The sequence below is a fragment of the Balaenoptera physalus genome, assembly GCF_965194825.1.
Source record: "Balaenoptera physalus genome assembly, chromosome: 11".
Taxonomy (NCBI): domain Eukaryota; kingdom Metazoa; phylum Chordata; class Mammalia; order Artiodactyla; family Balaenopteridae; genus Balaenoptera; species Balaenoptera physalus.
The window spans coordinates 23,979,241-24,002,985 of NC_138896.1; the positions used below are offsets into that span (position 1 = coordinate 23,979,241).

The following is a 23,745-nucleotide window of genomic DNA, read 5'->3' on the forward strand; positions in this document are numbered from 1 at the left end:
TCAATGTGTGCACACAGAAGTTAATGGGCTCAAAAATAGACATGCCTTAGAGGCAAACATAAACACAGATTTTGGTCTATTTAGTTTTAAACCTTTTTGGCCATACAGATGTTTGCGCACCATAAGGTGGGTTTTTGTAAACTACACACCTGTGTTACCACTCCCTGAGTTAGCATAAAGGCCTTTATCAGCACCCAAAGCTGCCTTCATGCACCCTCCTAGACTCTCCTAAAATACAGGGGTAGCCACTGTCCTGAATTTTGTCTGTGTGCTTGATAGAAACGACATCACACAGCATACACTTCCTACACAACATTTTGCATGTATGTTAACAGATTTTTGTGGCCCCTTTAACAGCTTGTGCTCTGGTGGGAGAAACCAACATTTGTTTCTAGGTCAGGAAGCAGTTGGAGGTACAAAGAGAAGTACAAGCCACTGTGTCCCTCTCTTGCCGCCCTTTACCCCATGACCTCTGACTTCAGCGTAAGTCAAAGGCCCAGGTATACACAGCTCCAGCAAGTCAAACTGGAAGACAGCCTCAGAGGGTGAGAAACCCAAGGCCCGAAATTGAGTAACTTACCATGGTCCTTGAAAAGGGAAGTTAAGCCTGGAATCAGAGAGGTCACTAGGCCTTGCATCTCTTCACAGAGCTCCTTCCCCACCCTCTGCTCCCTGGGACTGGTTCTTTTACACCTCCACTCCTACCAACACACCCCCATGAACCTCCCTACCAGTCCCCATCCAGCTCTGGGTCTGACAGCACTTCTGAGGATGCCCACTACCCTTCTGGTCTCAACATAGGAGGGCTTGCAGTTCCTCTTCACCTCTTTGTGCTGAGAGCTGAATCAGAGACAGTGGGGCAGGGCAGGAGCAGAGCTCTGCAGAAATGGGAGCCACTTACTTGCCCCTGATGGGGCACTCAGGCAGTACCACCTCCCTCAGCCTCCACATCCACCAGAAGAGAGAGACAAATCAAACAGTTGGTACATCTATTTATTTTGGAGGAACAGCTGGGGACTTGGGACAAGAGAGGACTGTGGTGGGAAAAGAAGCAAAGCAGGGTAAAGGGGCATCCTTGAGGCGGGAACAGACAGGAGGAAAGATGTCAGACTGAGGACTGGAAGGAAAACTCCAGAGAATTCTGGAGAGGGAGCCTGGGGAAGGGGCAGAGTGGGAATAGGGGTGTTGAGGGGCGTCAACCAAGAGGCAGATAGGACTGGGGTCCAGTAACTGCCGCTGAGGGCGGCAGGGAGGGCTGGTGGGTGGGGCCGGACGTTGTTCTGGCTGCCCCCAGGTGGAAATCAGGAGGATGGCTGGAAATTGGCAGGTTTTTACTCCAGAGGTCTCTACAGAAGTTCTAAGGACCATATTTTATTCTGTTCTGAGGGTTATTGCAGAAATTCCGGAAGCAGCATCGAGAGAATATCCAGAAGCCCAGCACTGGAGAAGTGTGGGTGTACGAGCAATCACTCATCTGCTCCTTGCTGCGGCAGTCACTCACCATGATCTCCGAACCACTGTCTGGGGAGGGACGGCAGCAATCAGTGACACAGAGTTCCCAGGTAAAGCCCCTCACCCTCCCATCCCCTCACCCCACATGGACTTGCCATCACTGCCCTGGACCCCCAAAATGCAACAATTTCTGGAACTGGACAGGCCAGGGAGTGCCAGGGAGTCACCAGCCATGAACTCTGTGGAAGTTTCCCAGGGAAGGTTGGTGGGAAAGAGCCATTTGAGATACAGTGACAGTTGGAATGGGGTGAATTGGGACTTGTGGAGCAAAGTGAGGAGAACCAGCACTTCAGGCGGGACCATGTAAGAAAAAGTTGGGAGATGTATTGGAGGTCAGATTGCAGACAGGAGGTGTTTGTCGTTTATTTTGTGGATCAAAAGTAAGAGAAGATGAGGGACTTCCCTGGTGGCACAGTGGTTAAGAATCCGCCTGCCAATGCAGGGGACATGGGTTCGATCCCTGGTCCAGGAAGATCCCACATGCCATGGAGCAACAAAGCCCGTGCGCTGCACCACAACTGCTGAGCCTGTGCTCTGGAGACCACGAGCCACAACTGTTGAAGCCGGCACACCCTAGAGCCCATGCTCCGCAACAAGAGAAGCCACTGCAATGAGAAGCCCACGCCTCGCTACGAAGAGTAGCCCCCGCTCGCAGCAACTAGAGAAAGCCCTCGCGCAGCAACAAAGACCCAACACAGCCGAAAATAAATAAATAAAATATAAATAAATTTACATTAAGAAAAGTAGAAGAGGATATCTCTGCTGCTATTGTATATATGAGAGCGGGGAAATCTTTGTGCCCATGTACGGGGATGTTCACTGCTGCCCTGCTTGAGAGAGTGAAAACTTAGAAGCAACCTAAAGGTCCATCAGTAGGGGGATGGATAAATCAACTCTGACATGCCCATGCCGTGGAATACCATGCAGCAGGACAAGGAAGCTGGTTACAAACTGATACGGAAACATCAAGTTCCCATAACTGTTAAGTTTAAAAAACAAGTGCAGAACAGTGCTTACAGTAGTATGGTACTGTTTGTGGAGGAAAAAAAGAGGTGAAAAGGAGTAAACAGCATATTTGTATACGGTGGGATGTGCACAAAAGATCACAGAAAGGATAATAAAGGCAATTTAAAAAATGGTTTTATGTTATTCATGCCTGAGAGCTGGGTGAATTGGGCCAGGAGTGGGAGGGAGACTTTTCTTGAATACTCTGATGTGGAACCACATCTATGCATCAGCTGTTTTAAAAAGTATAATGAAAGGATTTGAATGAAGGCAGCTTTGTACAGCAGTTGTCAAGAGCACCATCTCTGGAACCACCACAAACTGTGGCTCAGCCTCTAGAAGATTTGTGCAAGGTACTGACCTCTCTGCACCTCTGTTTCCACATCTGTAAAATGGGGATAACAATGCCTACCTTGGAGGGTTGTAAGTGCTTAGAACAGTGCCGGGTACATAGTCTGTGTTATGTGTTTATTATTGAAAAAGGTGCGGGATCAGGTGGAAGAGCAGGCTTGAGGAACAGGGAATGTAGTCAATTTCCAGCAAGTTGAAAATGAGGTGGAGATATCCAGAGGGCAATTTGACATTACAGTTTGGCCTAACATTCAGTTTTAGGAGGATGCAGTATGTGCCTGCTGGGTGAAGCCAAGGAAGCAGATAAAATCCTCTGGGAGAGTAAAGAGGAGGAGAGCTAAGGACCAAACTTTGGGGAACGTGAACTGTTAAGGGTCAAGACTTAGTGAAGACTCAGTTAAAGGCAAGACTCAGTGAAGGAGACTGGAAAGAAGCAGTGGAAGATGTAGGAGAAGAGTGGTGCTGGCAGGAACTACTGCTGACAGATGGGGAGAAGGCAGCCTGAAGAAAGGCCAGTAGATTTGGTGATCTCCAGGGTCCCCTACAAGGCTGGGTGCTATGAGGAGGGTTAGCCGAGAAGGGGAGGGGAGTAGAAGTGGAGATGGGGAGTGGCTCTAAAGGAAAGGAAAGAGAGAGAGTGGTGGAACAGTGTCTTAGAGTTGTGGGAACCAGAATTAGGGTGCAGCTTAGAAGGCTGGTAGAGACTCAGTTTGGGAATGGGCTGGGCCCACGACGAAAGGGAGAAGGCAGCTTACTGTTCTTTATGAGCAGTGTCATGCAGCTGCTGCCCTTCGGGGTGAGGCAGATGTCAGATCCTAGAAGGCATCCCAACTCCTTGGTCTCCAAGAGGCATCGGTAGCAGCTTAGGTATTTGTTTAAATGAATCTGATGAAGGGGTTCTTGATCATAATGCTCAAACTCACCTAGAATACAGAGAAGCACTGACCCCAAACCCACCTAATTCCCAGACTGGCCAATCCCACTGTTCCCTCCTACCTCCCCATCTCAGAAAACCATAAAATCACCAATTCTTTAATGAACCATCTGGCTTAATCTAACATCAGAAGCTTTAGTTCTCATTAAAAATCTCCATTCTCTGTTCTTTTACCTCCTGAAATGAGGAACTCATTCATTTATTCATTTATTCATATATTTAAGGGGCTAACGTGCCCAGCACTCTACAAGCCTCTAACTTTAAAGGTTAGGCCAAGGCAGCCCATTCCAACTTTTGGCAGCCCTGTTAGGACAGTTCTTCCTCTGTGACTTGGTTTCACTGTCCCCACCCAACCCCCAGACTCTTTTGAATATGCTTTCTTAATCTATAATGTTCAGAAGTGAAAACATCAGAGTGCATCATCACAGGACAGGAAGAATCTCAGCTTTGTGTAGACAGGAGACTTCAAGCAGCCCAAGGCCACATTCTTTGTTTGGTGGTTCTCTCACTGAACAGACTCATATTAAACTTTGTCCACCAAAGCCTTCCCCAACTGCATGCATATTCATCTCCTTCCTCCTCTGATCCCAGGCCCAGACCACATGTTAATGAGTCCCCAGACCCAGCAGAGCACTTGGTGTAAGGCAGATGCTTAGCAAACACTTTGGATCTTGTTTCTGTGTCGATGGTGCTTTGCAGCCAAGTGAGGTTATCAGGCTGGATTCAGCCTTGTTCTACGCTGTGGATCCTGAGGCTGTCATCTGGCATGTTCTCCCAACCCTCCCTATTCTGTATTGTCCTCAGATTCTAAGAGGTTCCCTTTAGTATCTCCATTCAGGTCACTGCTGTTGAGTGAGACAGCCCTGGGGTAATCACCAGAAATCTCCCTCAGAGTGAACATCAGTACATTATCAGTCCCCAGGCATTATCCCACCAAGCCCACCCATCCCATCTTTCCTCCTGCCTGGGTTTATCTGAATCTCCTTGGCAGATGTACCAGACACCTATCCAGGGTTTCCCTATCCAGCAGGATAGGAGACCCTTCTGACCCCTTAGAGCCACTTACCAAACGCCAAGCTCATCACGACCAGCATTATTAAGAGGACCATGTACAGGGCTTGAGGGGGGCCCGGATTCCGGCTACCTGCAGGGCCTGCCATAACAAGCATGACTGCCCACCAGCCTCCAGTTTGGCCTTATATTGGTGGAAGAGAAGTTGGCGAAGACGAAGGGGAGAGGCAACATCCTTTTGGGGTGGAAATCAGTGCCTGAACAGCCAGAAGGACAGAGTGTCCTCACCCACGGCCATTCTGGGGTCTAACATACTGGCTTGGGGACAAGGACCCAGCAACAGGGGAATGAGAGAGGAAACTTCTTTCATATTAATTCAACAGGCATTCATTACATCACTGCATCAGGTGTTGGGGATACAATATTGCACAAAGTCCCTACCCTCACAGAGTACACAATCTAGTACCGGAGACAAGTCAACGGACAATGAAGGGGGGAGGGGCGGGGAACGCGGGCAGAGTGCTTCCGGGGAGAACTTGGGCAGTGGAAACTACTGACCCAAGGGGTTTCATCAGAGCAGTAACGAGATCAATTTCTGTTTGTAAAAGATCTCTGAGGCCAGAAAACTACTTAGGAAGCTATTCCTAAGCCCAGTCACAAGATGGCGGCCTGGTCTAGCAGAAGAGAGGGAAGCCGCGAAGTGAATGAATCTGAGCTGCATTTAGAAGAAAGACTGGACCCATTTGGACTTAGACTGAATGTGAGGTGAGGGAAGGGGGATAGGCTTGCAAAAGGGGGTGATTGTGACACCATTTTTCAAGATGAGAAAAACGTGTCAGAAATCCAAAAGCGAGGACACCTGAGTCGCTAATGACCGTACTCAGCCCAGTGCCCCCTGTGGGTTCCGGGAAGTCAGAGCCTTTCCCTACGCCCCCCTTTTCCGGCCCCGCCTCAGCTCAGCTGCAGGTCGGTGGGTCTGATCTCCGGCGCCCACAGGCTCCGGCGCTGTGTGCTCGCTCTCCGCGCCTGGCTGCACCTCAGAGATTTTGGGATGACGCGAGGGCGGCCCCCAGCCCAAGCTCAGCTCTCGGCCGGGCGGCTGGGGAGGGCGCGCCCGGCGTCGGGACTCAGGCATCCGGCCCTGTCAGACACCCAGAGCACTAGGCGGCTTCCCCGGAACGTGGCACTGTGGTGCTAACATCCCTCCCCACACCCGGATTCTGGAGACCACACAGCAACCAATGAGCGGCCGCGGACTGGCTCCAGGCGCTCCATCCACTTCCCCCGCCGGGGGCCTGCTGGGCCCACCATGCCTGCTCCGTCTGCATCTCGCCAGGTCCGTCTCTCTGTGAGAGACACAGGTTTTTTGCTTTAAGGGTCGGTGGGCTAGGGGAAGTCCTCGGCTTCCAGGAACCCACCACCTGCTCCAACTTCCAGTCTGAAGATTTGGGGCCGGGTCCTGCCCGAGGGTTCCCCGCGGTGGTCCCAACGCTATCCAAGAATCATCCGGTCTCGGGGTGCTGATGCGGAAGATGGGACGAAACTGACGGAGACACGCCAAGAAAGGCGGACGCGAAAGAAGAAATACGAGAGGAAAACACACGCCACTGCGCGCACCCCAAGAGCCTTGGGATGATAAAAATAAGAGAATTATTTTAGAGAAAAGTCAAGAGTAATGGAGAACTGGGGAGGAGCACCTGGGACCGATATAAATGTTGGTTGAATGAGTGACAAAGTGATAGACGAAAACAATTAGACAGCGGGGGCTGCTTTTGAAGCAAAGAGAGCAAAGGAGAGGCAGAAGGGAATTTCACAGCGCCCTTTGACTCCCTCTCTCGAATATAAGCGCAACGAAAAGGCCAAGGGCGTTATGGGTGGCTGAGGCTGGCCTCCCTTACGGGGTCGCCCTGAGAGGTCCGGGAGGACTTGCGGTGGAGCTACGGCAATCAGTGGCCCAGGGCGTAGCAAGTGCGAACAGGCGAGTGGTTATTTCGGAGCTGGGCTGGGCCTTCTTCAGAGAGGGAGTGGCCTTAGGGTCATTAATCCCGCCCTTGTTTCGTTTCGCTCCTCCCCTGTCCACGAGGCAGGGCGCGGCTTCTGCGCGCGCAGAGCCGCTAGAGTTCGTTGTCATGGTGACGGGCTCCTTGGAGGCTTTCCTGGGGTGAAGAGGCGGGGCTTTGTAATAGTCGTCATGGTGACAACAGCGGCTGGAGAAATCCACGCTGAGGGCCCCTCCCCCCGGACAAGGGATACCTGAGGGTAAGCAGCCAAATTGCCAAACAAAGCAGGTCGGGCCTTAGGACAGAACGCTGCAATTAGAGGAAAGAATCGGGGTGAACGAGGGGCGGAGCTATGGATGATTGGGCCGGGCGAAAGCCAGGTTCTGTTAGGGGAGTGGCCGCGACAGAGCGGTCTGGAGAGGAACTACAGAGGGGATCTTTAATCAGAATAGAAATGAATGAAAAAATGAATGACTGGGCTCTTGAGGGAGCTGGGAAGGCTTGGTGACTGGATGGATGGATGGATAGGGACCTGGCTATCCCCGACTCCTGGGCCCCCCACTCTCTGGAGCCTTTCACCCTCGGGGCCCTCATTCACTTGTGACAGTGCGGGAAACACATGCCCCTCCCGGGGACATGGAGCAAACCCTCAACCCAGACACTCAGTTCAGAGCCGACTCCAGCACCTCACACTGGGAGCAGCGCAGGGTGGAGCCTGGGCCAGTGAGACATGGCAAGATAAAGGGTGGCCCAGCCCGGGGCCCACCTCTTCTTCCCAGGTTTCCTGTCCAGTTGCTAGCTCTCCTTTTCCCCAGCCTCCATCCTCTCTCCCAGTTTGCCTAGCAACTCTGGGATGCCTGAGTGTCCAGGCCTCACCTGGTGCCCACTACAGCAAGAGCCAGAGCCTCAGCGGATGTGGTATCTGCATCTCAGCTGGTCTTCTCCCGAGACTGCTAGAACCCTGATAAATAGGGTGAGGAGTGGATGGGGAGCTGGTCCCACCCTGGGGTGGGGGTGGTTCTGAAAACACAGCTGCTGTGAGCCTTATCAGATAGGGAGTAATCTGAGGGGGTAGACTGAGACTCCTTGGTGGCGTGGTCCAGAATTCAAATGTTGAGCCTCACTTCTCCCCACCCACTTCAGGTATCCAAGCACCCCTCATGGCATCCACTGTTCTCTATAGTATGTGCAGGGAGAAGGGGGAGGGAGATGTGGTTGTAGAGGCAGGTCAACAGAGTCCCTAATGGCCATGGCCAGGAAGAGGGAGTCCTTTGTGTCTAGGGTGTGAGATGTGGGGCACCCCGTGTTTGCATTTAAGGAGGTTCCCTTAGCTGAACAAAGACTTGGTTTCCAGGGGGCTAACTGTCCTGATGGCTCTGGAAGGCAAGGTTCAGAATCATGCAGCTGGCCCCACAGCTTCACGCTCCACACTTCCCACCCTGTTTGCTCCCTAGGGCAGGACAGAGGAGAGGGGTGCCAGTATCAGCTCTTCAGTATTTGCTAAAGGTGGAGCATTCTGGAGCTGTGGTCACCTCTTCTCTTCTAACCCCAAATAGGAGGCATCATGTCAACTGACAAGTCTCAGATCATTCCTTTCAGTGGAGACTCGGTATATCTCCCTTTAAGGAGCTGCTGAGCTGGTTAGGGCAGACAGCCTCTGCCCCAGGGATTGCAGGGGAGCTTTGTGCTTTGAGGTTGGAGGAGACACTGAAATTAACCAGAGGCTGTATCCAGGACCTCAGAATACTGTCCACCTTAAGTATCTTGTTCAAAATGGTTCACCCAGGGTGGTAAACCTAGGGGTATTTCATCTGGAAAAGAGGTTTCCAAGGGAAGAAGGTGGCCAGGTAACAAACTGATGGGTGGGAAAGGGACTCATTCTGTTCTGTGAGGTCCAAGGATTGGAAATAGAATGGAAGTTATTGGGAACCAATTTCCTCAGGTTCAAACTAAGAATATTCTAACAGCTGTCCAGAAAGGCAACGTATGGCTCTGGGAAGACCTGAGTCCTTGGCACCTGCTCCTTGGTCCCTGGCAGGCCCTGTGTTGTTGAATTGCAAAGAGGGTGTGAGGAGAGAGACTTGACATGGTGAGGAGGGTGTGCAGGGTTTGCTGCATAAGACATGGGGAGCAGGCCATTCCTCACTCCCCACGGAAAGAGCAAGAGCTAAGCAAGGAAAACTGGAAGTACTGATGGTGAGACCATGCAGGCTGGACCTGGAAATCTGTAGAATTGCTGAGTAGGTGAAAATCAGGAGCTAGAAAGTACTTTGTAAACAACAAAGCCCATGAGTTGTGAGCAATAGGAGGCAACCTTGGTCTCCTGGGCTGGTTGTATGCAGGAAGGCCTAGGCAGGCACCAGGGAGGCTGCACAGTGGTGTTAGTACTAGGCATGCCAGGGAAGGGTGAGGATTGGGGACCCATTGCACAAGGATAGCTCGTGCTATTGCCTGAGGCGACAGCAGAGATGGGGAGGGTTAAACTGGCTGTCTGGAGTTGGGGTTTCTCAAAGCCCAGCCCTTTGGAGCTTCGACTCTCCCCACACCCAACCCTGGCTTCCTGGACACCTGGGAAGTCACAAAATTAGCCAGCCAGTAGAAAAAATACTTTTATTAATTATTAGGAATAATCCATTCATTTAATGCAGGGAGTGTGTTGGGGAAGGTTAGGTACTGCTGGATGGATGAGGGGAAACGTGCAAGAGGAACAGTGAGAAGGGGGATGGTTCCCCCACTTGCCACAAACTATAAACAGCAAAATAAACAGAGAATAACAAGTAATAGGGTCCTTCCTCGTGTCTCCTCCCATCCATTCTTCCAGAATGAGTCCCAGTGTGGTCCCTAGAGGTGCCAGGGCATCTGGAAGTTCTGGGTCGGGAGTGGGGTACAGTGTGTGGCTTCGAAGTTGTGCAGATGCTTCTGAGCCTGAGGGGAGAGGGCGGGACAGGTTGGGTGCAGAACACAGACACCCTCCGAACCCACTACCCACTCTACAAAAGCTGCTACTTCCAGTGCTTACAGGGTACCCCTGTCCCCAAGCCCCACATGTGCCCCCTGGCCATTCAGGCACCCTCTTCCTGCTTCCCACCCCTTAGCTCACCAGAAACAAAGCCAGCTGCCGCCTTCCTTCTGGACTCATGTCCTCCCCTGCAGAGAGGAGGTGCTCAAACACGGGCCACGCATCTGGATATTCACCCCCTTCCTGGGCTCTTCCCAACCCCTTCTCCTGCCCCAGGACTCCTTACCCACGCTCCAGGGGAATTCAGGCCCATGTTCTGCCTGGTAGGAGTGGAGGACGGACAGGCACCAGTCCTCCTCCACCTCCCATCGGCTGTAAATCGAGGCTGGTCATGGAGAGAGAGGAGTGCCCATCAGCAACCTGGTTTTGCCAGGCCCCCAACCAAAGCCCTCACCAGATCCCCTTTCACCTTCCTCCAGCTGTGAGGAGGCCTCCAGCCACTGCCTCACCACTTGAAGACCCTCCTCTGCCATCACACGGGGATACCTATGGAAGGAGTGCCGGGACAAGAGGTCAGGACCCAGTTCTCTGCACTCCTCATCCCCGAACCTTCTCCCCCCTCGCCCCGCGCTGGTGTCAGTACACACACATATGTGCGTATGTGCGTACACACACCCTGGCTCTCACCGATGCTGCAGGAGCTTCAGCAGGAGGTCATTGCCTCGGTTAGACATGATGTCCTCAGGAACCCTGGGGGTGAGAAGAATGTACACTGGAGGGGCTGGAGGTTGGGGAGGAAGGTTCTGGATACCTGGTTTTCTGGTGGGCAGAGGGAGGAGGGGCAACTCCCTGGCTGTCTCTGGGATCCAGGAGGGCAGAAGTTCCCAGGCACTCACGTGGTAGTGATGATCTCATCCTTGGTTCTGCGGATCAGCAGCACAGGGCCCTGGTACCTTCAGAGGACAGCATAGTGGGGAGGGAGAGCTCAGAGGGGGAGATAGGTGACAACTGGCCACCCCACCCCTGCACTGGCTGCATTCTTACCCCTGCTACAGCAGGGCCCCCTGGGCTAGCCCTTCACCCAGGGGTGAGAGTCAGAATACTTAAGAATGGGCATTGCTCAAAGTCAGGCCTTGCTGCGAGGTCCCTGCTGTGCCAGGCATGAACCGACTGGTTGCCAGATCATGAGAAGGTCCAGGGTCCCAGGGAAGCTGGGAGGGGTTGGGCCTGCTCTGGTGGTGGCAGGGTCACTCAGGAAATGTGGGGCAGTGGCTTGTACTTGTACTTTGGTACTAATTTCAGCATTTGAACACCCAGCAGCATCTCTACGGGGGGTGAGGTGGGGGAAGGATGTTATACGCTAGACATTGGCCTGCCCTCACCTGCACAGTTGCTCTGCGTTGTTTAGATTGAGATGCTGCCTCACAGTCCTGGTCACCAGGCCCCCTAGAGTGAGAGAAATGTGAAAGGACAGCAGAGACAAAGCCCCTGCTCAACACCAAGGTCCCCACTGTTCATGGAGATAGAAAACTGAGGTCCCCAGACAGGGGAGTCCTCCTGCTTCTCAACAATGGGGTGACCTACTCCCCACCCACAGAAAGGGGAACCATCTCCAGTTAGAACATCTCCCAGTTCCAGCCCACCTCTTTCCTGAAGGGCAAGCCTGGGAGCTGCACTCACTCCAGCTGTCTGGCATGACCTTCAAGGCCAAGGGCACCAGGTCATCAAAGGAGGCATCCAGGATCACGGCACTAATGTCTGGGTAGGACATGGCTGCCCACGTAGCTGGTACCAGGACAGGGAAAAAGGGTGAGGACCAAGGGCAGGCCCACCACCCCTACCCTTGTCCCACTGATCCTATAGGCTGACCCCATCCTGCATACTAAGTGAGCCCCAGGTCTCTCCTTAACCCCTCACTTCACTCAGCCAGGGCTCTGCCCGGAGAGGACGGAGAGAGAACAACGAAGTGCACTGAAGACAATATCGGAGGAGACATTTACTCCCTGATGTCCCCACCCCAGGACCCCGGTCTACTTCTTTTAATAATCGGGCACAAGGGTGGAAGGAAATGTGAAGTGTACACGAAAAGGAGAGCTTCTTCCAGACCCACTCAGAGATCCCACCCCCGTCCCACCTCTCCTCCTTGAAGCCTCCACCCCACTCCTGGGCCACCAGTGCATTTCCCCATCTCTCCTGGGGGGACACAGAGATGGCTTGAATGTGCCTACAGTAGGGGTGGTAGGAGGGAGGCTGGTACCAGTGAAACCGCCGATGGACCAGGCATAGATGATGATGTCCTGGGGCTGGAAGCCCAGGCGGTGGATGGCAAACTGGACCACCACATCCATGGCATTGGCCTCGTTCTGTGGGAACGGCACCCCCTGCAGGAAGAAGGGCAAAAGCAGGAATGGGTCAGCACAAAAGGCCACTTGCCCATCACCCCCCAACCTCCCAGCATGGACCCTTCCTGCAGCTACACTGCAACAGACAGCAAAGATGGAACTGCAGCTCTGAACAGACAATTCAGAGTGCTTCTCTAATGGAAGAATAAACGCCTGTCAGTGGCATTAAAAAAAAAAAAAAAGAAAAAAAGAATAGGGCAGTGGGAGGGGCTGTTCTCTCTAGAAACCAGTCGTTTACAGCAAGATCCACCGCCTCCCCTCCTGCCAAGCCCCCAGTGTGAGAGGAGGAGGCTTGCAGCTCCCTGCCCTTGGCGCCCAGGTCACAGGTGAGTGGGAGGCCCTACAGAAACATATAGCCCCTTTCCCTAACGCCAGTGGCTGACCAGAGGGAGACAGACCATAACTCAGAAAAAGAAGGGATTTCAGAGAAGGTCTCACCGTGCTTCCAGCAAAGCCGGGATGATTCCAGCCCAGGACTGAATATCCAGCTGTAACACAGGGGGAAGAAAGGCTGGGACCTCATGGACCACGGCCTCCACCACTCTCTGCCCCCAGCTCTGGGGGAAGGAGCAGAAGGACACTGGAGTTCTAAACACCCAACTCAGAGGCAAAGAACTCCAAGCCTTCCCAGAATGGGAAGATGACAAAAAGGTTCTGAGGCAGCAGAAGGGAGAGAGATGTGATTGTTGGGTCCGGGGAACAGAACAAAGAGCATAATAAGGTTAGGGACGCAGCCCTAGGGGAAGGATGCAAGGCTAGCAAAGCAATGGGGAGGAGACTTTTCCCCACAGGCGGGGGTCTCAAACCTCACCCAGAGAAAGTGGTTAGGCCCTGGGAGGTCATAGCCATGTGGGAAGGTGGGGACATTCCATTCCAAGGGGCAGAGATAAGAGGGCTGAGCCATGGGCCTACCTTCCAGAGGTGTGGAGACGCAGCCCACTTCATAGAAGCCTGCGTTCCCCTCACAGCAGATCACCTATAGGGGAAGCAGGAAGGAGCCAAGTTGGGACCAAAAATCCCACTAGCGGCAGGGAGGGCAGCCTGTGGGAGCTTTGTAGGAAAGAGGAAAGGGCGCGTTTCCTGTTCTCTCCAAGGAGAGAGAAGTCCGTAAAGTGAGAGGCAAAGTGGATGCAAATGCTTAGCAAACTGGGCCCTCAGAGGAAGAGGAATGATCCAACTTGAAATGCTCAACCCCCCAGCACAGTGTCCATTCTTCCTTGGAAGACTACCAGGTGGCCATCCCTCAGGAATGGGATTATGGATTTTTTTTTCCTTTCTAGTTTTGGGGTCCATTTTTTCTGTGACTGTTTCTTTCGTGTGGTATGCCAATCACTTTCCCTCTCCCTCTCGGGCTCCAGAATTATGGTCAGATAAACGCTATTGGTGCCCCAAGCCAAAGCTCAGGGATGGTGGGGCTTGGGTAGACCCTCAGAGCATCTGGGCAGAGCTGGGACTAGAACCCAGCACCCAGCGCTGCTGGCTTAGTGCTCTTTCCAGGGCTGCTTCATGGGCACAGGAGATTTTAGAGCCAGGCTGCCTGGGCTCAAATCCCAGCTCTCCCACTCACTAACTGTGTGATCTGGAAAAGCTATTCTGTGCCTCTGTTTCATCATCTGTAAAATGGGCTAATATAAATGGTACCTATCTTACAGGGCTGTTGTGAGGCTCAAACATATGCCCTGCCTGTGGTAAGTGCTAAGTGGTAACTATTACGATGATGACTTTTTGGTCCTTGCGTGTCGACTCCTTCATCTATTTCCCTATCACAGGGATTTCCTACATCAAGAGGTCTTTAGGGTGGAGCTGGGAGATGGGATTATCCCCACTGTGCTTCCTTAGGGCTGCTGTAGAACTGAGATCTCTAGAACCTCCACTGCCCTCCCCACACTCTACCTTTGGGCTCCCTGTGCCCTCTCACCAGCTTCTGTCCCTGGGGCTCAGCTCTCCCTCGCCGGTCCACAAACATGGTGTCAATCTCATTGCCGTCGCAGGCCTGCAGCTTTGCCCGGCGCCCGTTACACTGAGTGCGGGAGATGCAATGGCCAAGTTGGAGGGACAGGAGGCCACATTCCTGGGTGGGGGAAGAAGGGCTGTCGGGGGGGGGGGTCATGGGCAGGGGAGCCTTACCTCTTCCACCAGCCGGGCCTGCCCCTGCAGCAGCACAGGCATGAGGGCCTTCTGGAGCAGGTACACAGAGCCCGGATACAGCATCCGGCGCCCCAGGGTGTGTGCCACCAGATAGCTGTGGGGAACACGGGGTTAATGAACCTCCAACACAGTGGAGCCCAGGGACCATCCCAACCCAAGCACTCAGAGACTCTGGGGCCTGCTTCACCTTTGACCTTCACAGCTTCGTTTGCCTCTTTCAGGACTTAACGAAACAATATATGCACCAATTTTTCAAACTTTTGTTTGTTTGTTTTTTGGCTGCACCACGTGGCTTGCGGGATCTTAGTTCCCTGACCAGGGATTGAACCCATGCCCTCGGCAGTGGAAGTGTGCAGTCCTAACCACTGGACCGCCAGGGAAGTCCCTCCCTTTGCAAACTTTTTTTACTGCAACCTTTTTAAAATACTTTATATTGTGGCCTAGTACACATATATGCACATATTAACATTGGAAGTTTTATGAGATAATACTTTCTGTATACTGATATGACAAGTAAAAGCAAGGTAATTAACAATTATGATTCTGTTAATGTATTTATTAAAGTCCCCAAATAAATAATACTGTTCATTGCGATATGCCCGCTATCTGCCATGTAGTAGGTGCCAAGAGCCTCACACAGAGTACTCTGGGGCTTAATAAATATTTCTTGCACAAATATACTAATCTAGACACATAAGATGCGGTAGGGGGCTTCCCTGGTGGCGCAGTGGTTAAGAATCCACCTGTCAATGCAGGGGACACGGGTTCGAGCCCTGGTCTGGGAAGATCCCACATGCTGTGGAGCAACTAAGCCCATGCGCCATAACTACTGAGCCTGCGCTCTAGAGCTCACGTGCCACAACTACTGAAGCCCATGTGCCTAGAGCCCGTGCTCTGCAACAAGAGAAGCCACCACAATGAGCAGCCCGCACACCACAACAAAGAGTAGCCCCCGCTCTCCGCAACTAGAGAAAGCCCACACGCAGCAACGAAGACCCAACGCAGCCAAAAATCAATAAATCAATAAATAAATCGAAAAAAGAGATGTGATAGGTGCTATTCCTGAAAAAGATGGTTAACCACTTCCAGTTAATCCCGAAGTAGGATTTGTCCCCAGAACAACATTGTACAACCCTGTCCAGCATCCCCCCTCAAAACCTCAAACTTGGCTCGCCCCTCTGATCAATCAGCACACAGTCAACAACTGACCACTAAGTCCATCCACTTCCTTGGTGTCCTCCAACCTGCCTCCTAGCCCCCAGCAACAGAAAATTCCCACACTGGCCGCACCGCTGTGGTCACTGTTGTTGCTTCAGACATCATCAGTACCCACATCCACGATTTACTTAGGTTTTACCTCATGCTCTCAGGCACCCAGGCAAGGTGGAAGCCCTTCAGAATATGTTAAATCTCACCAACCCTATGAGGCAGGTTGTTCACGGACGCCGAAGTTGGAGCTGCCTCAAAGTGGAAAAACCAAGGAGCAGCGGGGCCAGGATAGGGCTGCAGCTGCCACCAGACCCTGCTGCAGCTAAGGCTGTGTGTCCCCTCCCCACCCATAACCTCACCCTTCCCTCTCAGCCTCACTGAAAGAGCTGTTGTGTCAGACAGAACTGTGTTAATATCCCAGCTCTTCAGGCACCACCTGTGAGATTATGGCTCTCTCTGAACCTCTTTTTTTCACACACAGATGTGGATAAAAACTAAATACTTTGCTACAAATAATACAATGTACATGGCACTAAGCCCAATAAATGCCAGTCATCTTACAATGGAGCACCCTGTCCTGGAGCCTGCACCCTATGTTCCCTCCACCCCAGCTGGCCTCTCTTCCCTGCTGCTTCCCACCTGGTGATCTGACAAGGCAGCTTCTTGACTCGGTTGAGGAAGGTGTCTGCAGTCCCCCGGTGCAGGGGCTCTGGGCGGAGCAGGGCCACACCCCAGCGGGAAGGCCCCCCCCGGGACTCCTTCCTGAGGAATGGAAAGATGCAGGGGAGGATGGGGTCAGGAGCAGCAAGCTGGACGTCTGAGGTCCGTAGGATGGTGGGGTGTAGGAATGAGGAGATGGCGCTGGATGGCAGGCACTAGACCCCAAGAAGGGGTGGAGGTGGGGGACAGAGCAGGGATGGAGCGAAAGAACTGGGGCCTCACCGGCTGCTGGGTTCTTCCCAGTGGAAGTCGACTGGCCAGCTCCTGAAGTCAAAGTTGTAGTTGGCGAGCTGCCTCTGTGGTGGGCAGAGAGAGATGGGGGAGGGGATGAAAAGGGGAGTTGTGGGGATGCCCATCTACCCACCCTCAACACTCCCACCATCCAGGGGACCGGCCCCCACCCATCATGGGGAGACAAGCAGAGGTCAACACCCTCCGGTTCGCAGATGGAAAGTTCTGCTGGGGCCAGAAAAGTCAGGCTAGAGAGTATGGCCTCTCAGGTATCAACTCTGGCCTGTTTGCCCTCATCCAGAAGAGGAACCTAACACTCTTCGCTTTTCTAAAATCTAAGACTGACTCACCCCCAGGAGGGGTGGCTGGAGGTGCTGGAGCTTCTGAGGGAGGAGGTGGGGAGCCTGTTGGCTGGTCACGCTCCCTTCCCCACCTGGGTCCTTTACATGATTCTATCTTGAAGGATCAAAATGTCTGGTGAGAGGGAAGGAGGGAAGTCACACCCACGGTAGCCCCTTTGCACCTGGGCCACCACTTGAATCAAGGCCTCTCTGACTGTTCCATCCTCACGGACACCTCCCTTCCCTCGACTCCTGCAGCCATGGGCTACTGATGCCACCCAGACCATCTGTGCCTCCGGTTACCCCACTGAGTCAGTCCACATGCTTTTTGAGGGCAGTGGAGAGCTGTGTCTTCCACTCTGCTGATTTCTTCCCCCGCCCCCAGAGCTCCCAGCGCTTTGAGAATAGGTTTTTATTTTCTGTCACAGACAACTTTTTTTTTGACATTTACAAAAATAACTGGACTAAGACAGAGCAATAGAAAAATTCTACAAAAATGTAAATGGCAAAACAAAACAAAATGAAGGGAAGCAAATTTTAGGCAAGCTCTGTTCGGACCTGGACCCAAACACAGGCTTAGTCACTTCCTTGCTCTGTGACTATGCTTGGGTCTTGTAACCTCTTTTTGCCTCTGTTTCCTCAGACATATAAATAAGGGTACTAATGCCACCTCATGCCATTGCTGTGAGGATTAGAAAGGGTGCATGCAAAATGCGTCAGACAGCGGCATGGTGGAACGTCTTTACACAGCTCCATAAGTGGTGATGTGGAGCAACCAGCAATACGATGATGCTGGTCAGAGCTGTTTGATCCCGGAAACCCCTGTGTAACAGGAAAGAGCTTTATAAGGCCCCAAAGCCCCTTCTCAAAGATAATCACACTCTAGTACTGGCTGGGCTGGCACAACTCCAAGGACACTCTGCCCTAGCCTTTCTCCCTCCTGGCACCACACTGTGCTCTTGGGCACAAGGGTGGACATACCTGCCTGTCTTGTCCCATCCCTGAACAAAACTAGCACAGTGTTCAAGGCACACGGCAAAAATAAACAGACAGTTACAGAATGAGCTGTTGTGATAGAGAGGAAACCTCCTTCTAAGAAACACTGTGGAATGTTTCCACATCTAGGCAATTCTTGCAGATGGAGGGTGGAGGATTATTCTAGTGGAATATTCCACCAGAAGTGGTAGGGAGGAAAAATTCCTCAGGCGGACAGTTCCCTTGTGGAGGGGAGAAGGGATCCAGCAATGTGCAAGCAAATGCCCAGTGTGGCGGGTGGCAAAACACATCTCCCTGCTCAGGCAGAAGCTGGGCCGGTGCTCTGGGGAGGCAGTTGAGGGTCTCACCTTGTTTTCTGCGGACCGGTTCCTGTGTGTTGCCTCCAAGATGGTGATGAACTGCCGGTACTGGGGGTTGGTCCAGCGGCCGATGCCTGGTGGAGAGAGGATAGGAAACTGTGTTAGGAAAACTGGGAAGCAAGACGAGTAAGTTTCAGGAAGAGAATCCGAGATGGGCAAGAAGTGAGAGGAAAAGGGACAGAGGGCCCCGGATCTGGGGAAATAGGAGACCTGAGCCGACGCCCCCTCCTCCATATCCAGTGGCCGGCAAGGGCATTCTTCCCCTCCCTAACTTCTCCAGTTTGTTTCTTCCTAGACTATAGACCTTCCACCCTCCAGAATGTTCATTCTTCCCAGTCTTAAAACACTGTCACGTGCCCTCAGGCTTCACTCTTGCTAACACTGGGTTTCTCTGCTTTTCCCTCCTCCCTTCTCCAATGCTACCTTTCCATCTCTTTTCTGCATATTCTAACTCCTTGCATCTGGCTTCACAGCTCTTGCTCTTGCCCCATAATTACTTCCTCACTCACTGCATCCGAGTCCCCTTCCTGTCCTCATTCTCTCTCTCTCTCTTTTTTTTTTTTTTTTAGTAAATTTATTTGTTTATTTTTTGCTGAGTTGGGTCTTCGTTGCTGCGTGCGGGCTTTCTCTAGCTGCGGCGAGCGGGGGCTACTCTTCGTTGAGGTATGCAGGCTTCTCATTGAGGTGGCTTCTCTTGTTGCGGAGCACGGGCTCTAGGCGGGCAGGCTTCAGTAGTTGTGGCACGCGGGCTCAGTAGCTGTGGCACAGGGGCTTAGTTGCTCTGCGGCATGTGGGATCTTCCCGGACCAGGGATCGAACCTGTGTCCCCTGCCTTGGCAGGAGGATTCTTAACCACTGTGCCACCAGGGAAGTCCCCCCATTCTCTTTTAACTGTGCCACCCAGCACTCTTCCCGTCCGTCAAGATTCCTTTCTCCTGTTTCCTGGGTCCATCTTTGCCTCCTTCCAATTCCTGGGCTGCTCCTCCCCTGCCTCCCTTCTCCTTCTCTCTCTGAATTAAAAGTCATTCTCAACACTGAGCTCTTTTCTCTCTTTGCTTGGCCCCTCAGCGATCGCATCTGCTCTCCCTTCACTGCTGAGGAATCTCAAGCCCTGACTTCTCTGCTACCACTAACCCGACAGGTGTCATGCGCCAGGCACTGTTCCGACATGGGAGAGACAGCAGGAGACGAGACACACAGGTCCCGGCCCTCAAAGAGCTGGCATTTTGGTTGGGGATGGGGTGGGGCTGGAGAAAGACAATAAATGAGTAAACAAGAAAATTTCAGAGGGATAAGGGCTATAAAGAAAATAAAACCAGAATGAACTAGAATGCTATGTATCATCAAGGGTAGAGCCCCCAAACAATACTGAGAATGAAACAAGCTGCACAGTGATTTGGATGTCATTTGTGCTAAAAATGTAAAATGCACCCCCCAAAATGCTATATTTTGTCTATACTTATCATATTGCACAGATTCTAAGATTCATATTTTTTTTCACATTTGAAAATTCTGAAATCGGTACGCATTTACAACTCATAGCAGCTTAGATGTGATGGAATGAGGTCTATATTTTGTAAAAGTATAAAAATATGGACTAGGGAAAAAAAACACACCAGACGACAATGGTTACTTCTGGGGAAAAAGAAACATGGGGCTGAGGAAGATTCCAATGGGAACGCCAACTCTGTAATGCTTTAGTATTTTATTGACAAAAGGTATTTGAAGCAGTAGCACAAAACATAAGCATTTTAGTTCTTTCTGATATTTTGTTTTACGGACTTTTCTGTACTTAATTTCTCCCCCAAATTAAAAATAAATAAAATTTTAAATTAAGACAAAACTGAGGAGTGGGAGCGACCTGCAGATAGGGTGGTCAGGGAGGGCCTCTCTGAGCAGGGAGCCCAGCCCCATGGTGATCAGGAGGCAGAACGGGCAGAAGGTCCTCACCCCGAACTGGACCCAACGGCAGCCGTCCAGCTCCTGACCCCACCACTCCCTTCTTAGGCATCCCCCTCACCTGGTTTTCTTCAAGTGCCCCCGCCAGAGGGCACTGATTTGGTTTGTCTCTTCATTTTTTAAATTGTGAGATAATAACATATGTACATAAAACATACATTCAGTTTAAAGAATACAGACATTCATGTGCCGATCACCCAGGTCAAGAAAGAGAACAAAGCCACCTCCCACCAGGAGTCCTCCCCAGCCTGTTCCCTCCCCCTCCCAGGTTATCTCTCTCCTGACTTTCAAGATAACCAAGACTGTTTTTCTTTACTGTTTTGCCACTTATATACGCATCCCTTTTGAACTTTATGTAAATGGAAACATACTGCATAAATTATTTGGTGTTCAGCTTCTTTCATTCAACATTATATCTGTGGGGGACTTCCCTGGTGGCGCACTGGTTAAGAATCCGCCTGCCAATGCAGGGGACACAGGTTCAAGCCCTGGTCCGGGAAGATCCCACATGCCGTGGAGCAACTAAGCCCATGCACCGCAGCTACTGAGCCTGCATGCTGCTGCAACTACTGAAGCCCGCTCGCCTAGAGCCCGTGCTCCGCAACAAGAGAAGCCACCGCAATGAAAAGCCTGCGCACCGCAATGAAGAGTAGCCCCCGCTCTCTGCAACTAGAGAAAGCCCGCGCGCAGCAACAAAGACCCAACGCAGCCCAAAAAACCCCAAAAACGTTATATCTGTGAGATTCATCTGTGTAGCTGAGTGTAACTCTGGCTTGTTCATCTGCCTTGCTCTCTGGTGTTCTGTTGTAGGACTCTAACCTCTAACGTATTTATCCATCCTGCTATTAGGGGCCATGGAGTCCACTTAAGGATTAATACAAACATACACATGGATATATGTGGAACTGTTGTAGGGTATATGCATCTTTTTTAGATAATAGCAAACCTTTCTGCTAATTATCTGTTCATATTTACAACTCAACCCCTTTAAGGAAAAGATCATGTCTCGGCCATTAATTACTTCCCTTCAGGGCCCAGCACCAAACTGTATTTGCAAAGGTACTTAATGAATATTTACTCAGTGATGGATAGATCCAAACCAGTCTCCCTCTCCACCTACCTCGGAGGCAGGCCACTCCTGCCAGCAGTAGAAGCAGTGTCCCAGCATAGTGAGAAAATGGCACCACTTTGGACAAACTCAAGTAACCTGGTGGGGGAGAGGGATTATATGAGAAGCTTTCCCCACTGCCCCTCAGCTCGTCTTTGCAGTTCAGCCCCAACATCCCCCCCAACACCCTCTTTTGGGGACAGCCACACCCTCAGAGCAAGAAGATGCCTGATGGAAGAGGGAAGCCAAGCCATCCTCATCACAGGTCCCCTTTCCTCATCAGGGGACTGGCTCAGCTGCCAATGACCTGCCCGTTTCCTGTCCCACCACCTTTGAAACCACACTGACCTTTCCTGTATAAGTAGAAGAAGGCGAAGGGAGAGGAGTAGTAAGAGATGGACCAGAAGACTGAAGCCTGTAGCAGAGAGACAGGGACAAGCAATCAATACACACACACACACAGACACACACACACACACACGGGTCTGCCATTTCCAGGCCTTGGCTCTGAGCAAAGTGGATAACCTGAGGGATATCATATCAAGTACCTATTCTGTGCATGACACCATGCACACAGTAGGTACTCAATTATTTGTTGAAGGCAGTGTGTCAGAGCATAATGGAGGCTTGGAAAACTAGGTACAGCTTCTATTTTCTTCCTCTAATCATCTCTGGACATAATTTCATCACATTTAAAGGCCAGTCTCTCTTTCTACTCAAGTTAATCGAGCCTTTTCAATCAGCCCTGCTCAGGACAGCCCCTGGCCTGGTCCCCAAGAGATGCACAAATGTCACCATGGGAACCTTGCCAGAGAGAACAGCTGTCTCTGCAGCCAAAAAGGCTACTTGCCAGGGAGGACAGGTCACTGAGGACTGCAGGACTCCGCACCTGCGGATGGTCCCAAGAGTAAACGCAGCTTCCTCATGGCTCAGGCTGCCCCAGAGAAAGCAGTGCACATGCCAAAGGAGAGTACCAAGTACGTGCGCTTGAGAGCTATGTGTGTGTGTGTGTGTGTGTGTGTGTGTGTGTGTGTGTGTGTGTGTTGGAGATGTCTGCTGCAGAGCCCAGAGCATCCCCCACCCCCAGGGGCACTGCCTTCTAGTCTGGGGAGGAGAAAGTTCAGGAGGGCAGCTGGGTCTGAAAAGATGCAGCAGTCACAGATGCCAGGGCAGACATACCAGTGCCAGGATGCTGTCGGCATGTTTCTCGAGGGCACGGGGCTGATAGTACGTATCCTGCCAAAACAGATGGCCGAATTAAGGACGCTGCTCATTGACAAGTCCTCCACCTTCCCTTTTAGAAGCCCTGATGTGTGACCTCTGGTTCTAGCCCCCAGAGTCATCTCTCCTAGGACATCTCTGGCTCTGTAGGAAGCCCCTTTTCCCCACCCTGACTCAGAAGCTGATTTCCTACTCCAGACCCTGAGAACAAACACAGGGCACTGGACTTGGAAGCAAAAGTGAAAGCAGCATTGGACGACTTTTGCTCTTTTTCAAAACCCAGTTTCAAATGGGTTGTGTGCGTATGGGGACAGGGGTAGAGAAGGAAAGACATCATGACAACTTTAAGAGGGAAAGAAGAGCATCGGAAATAAGAGTAGGCTGATTAAGGAAGAGAATGTGGCTGGCGGTGGGCAGTTTGTAGAGGACAATGAACATAATCTGAGACTACCGATAAAAAGGAAGAGAACATTTAGGGACACAGCCTACCACCACCCAGGTTTTCATAAACGCAATGATCCTGGGGTCTCCAAGGTAGGCTGCGGGTGGGGTGGGGGAGAGCGGACATATGACATGTTGAAGAAGTCATTTTGAAATTCAAGGCCAGGGAAGATAAACGGAACCGGGTGAGGCACTGAGTAAGAGGAAATCGAGAGTTTGATGGCAAAATCATCCAGCTCCTGAATCCGCGCAGGGTCTCTTCCAGGACTTAAGAGTCAATTGGGACCGGCATGAAGCACGACGGGCAGGGTTGAGGGGTCGCGAGAGGAAAAAAGCAAGGAGTGGCAGTCGGAATGAGAAAGCACTGGACAACAGCGATACAGCAGGCGGCCAGTCCACAGGCGTGACTTTCACCCAGGAAGCACAAAGAGCGCAGACTTTGCGGAAAACTAGCTTGACAAGCAGGCTCCAATAATGGGCGCTTCTGGGGAGCAAAGGCCGCAAAGGGGTTTGGGCCATACTATGTTTTTAACCAGGGGAGAACTCGACTCACCCAGGAGCTGGAAGGGGGGTTAGTGACTGAAGTTGGAGTCCCAGGGACGCTGGACGGGGCCCTTTCAGAGTCCCTTTCCCGGTAGATCTTGTAGAGCCGGGGGCCTAGGACGCAGCTCAGCAGCTTCGCCATGGCCCCGGCCCGGGGCGCTGCTCTTTCAGCAGCAGGTCCCCCTGCTGGCCCCGCCCTCCCGCGGCCCCTAAGGTGTTGCGTGCCCTTGACGTCAGCACGTACCGGCTCCGCCTCGCGCGCAGTTGAGATATTTTCAGCGTCCTTTCAGCAGGG

At 52.0% G+C, this 23,745-nt stretch overlaps 2 protein-coding genes across 4 annotated transcripts; both read right to left on the reverse strand.

The window, feature by feature from the left end:
• Positions 1-989: 989 nt before the first annotated feature.
• On the reverse strand, positions 990-6,216 carry LY6G5C (lymphocyte antigen 6 family member G5C). Its single transcript, XM_082411596.1, has 3 exons — positions 4,869-6,216; positions 3,624-3,791; positions 990-1,521 (listed from the first exon to the last, which is right to left on the reverse strand). The coding sequence occupies exons 1-3, from the start codon at positions 4,969-4,971 to the stop codon at positions 1,358-1,360; spliced, it is 435 nt and encodes a 144-aa protein (XP_082267722.1). The 5' UTR covers positions 4,972-6,216; the 3' UTR covers positions 990-1,357.
• Positions 6,217-9,409: 3,193 nt separating this feature from the next.
• Positions 9,410-23,667, reverse strand: ABHD16A (abhydrolase domain containing 16A, phospholipase). Of its 3 annotated transcripts, XM_082411550.1 has the most exons (20): positions 23,461-23,666; positions 22,425-22,481; positions 21,594-21,660; positions 21,258-21,344; positions 18,167-18,252; positions 16,474-16,547; positions 16,171-16,293; positions 14,302-14,416; positions 14,093-14,194; positions 13,087-13,150; positions 12,613-12,662; positions 12,030-12,153; positions 11,453-11,557; positions 11,155-11,218; positions 10,669-10,725; positions 10,460-10,522; positions 10,242-10,318; positions 10,059-10,157; positions 9,914-9,960; positions 9,410-9,738 (listed from the first exon to the last, which is right to left on the reverse strand). In XM_082411550.1, the coding sequence occupies exons 1-20, from the start codon at positions 23,590-23,592 to the stop codon at positions 9,655-9,657; spliced, it is 1,677 nt and encodes a 558-aa protein (XP_082267676.1). In that variant the 5' UTR covers positions 23,593-23,666; the 3' UTR covers positions 9,410-9,654. The 3 variants fall into 3 exon arrangements, with proteins under 3 accessions (XP_082267676.1, XP_082267678.1, XP_082267677.1); XM_082411552.1 differs by lacking the exon at positions 16,171-16,293 and having other exon boundaries at positions 23,461-23,667; XM_082411551.1 differs by lacking the exon at positions 22,425-22,481.
• Positions 23,668-23,745: the final 78 nt, after the last annotated feature.

Coding starts and splice junctions, on each gene's coding strand:
- LY6G5C (XM_082411596.1), bottom strand. CDS start 4,971: ATGCTTGTTATGGCAGGCCCTGCAGGTAGCCGGAATCCGGGCCCCCCT. Junction 3,792..4,868: donor CGTGATGAGCTTGGCGTTTG/GTAAGTGGCTCT, acceptor TCTGTATTCTAG/GTGAGTTTGAGCATTATGAT. Junction 1,522..3,623: donor GACACTGCTCATAAAGAACA/GTAAGCTGCCTT, acceptor GTCCCTCCCCAG/ACAGTGGTTCGGAGATCATG.
- ABHD16A (XM_082411550.1), bottom strand. CDS start 23,592: ATGGCGAAGCTGCTGAGCTGCGTCCTAGGCCCCCGGCTCTACAAGATC. Junction 22,482..23,460: donor ACCCCCCTTCCAGCTCCTGG/GTGAGTCGAGTT, acceptor CTGTTTTGGCAG/GATACGTACTATCAGCCCCG. Junction 14,195..14,301: donor AGGCCCGGCTGGTGGAAGAG/GTAAGGCTCCCC, acceptor TCCCGCACTCAG/TGTAACGGGCGCCGGGCAAA.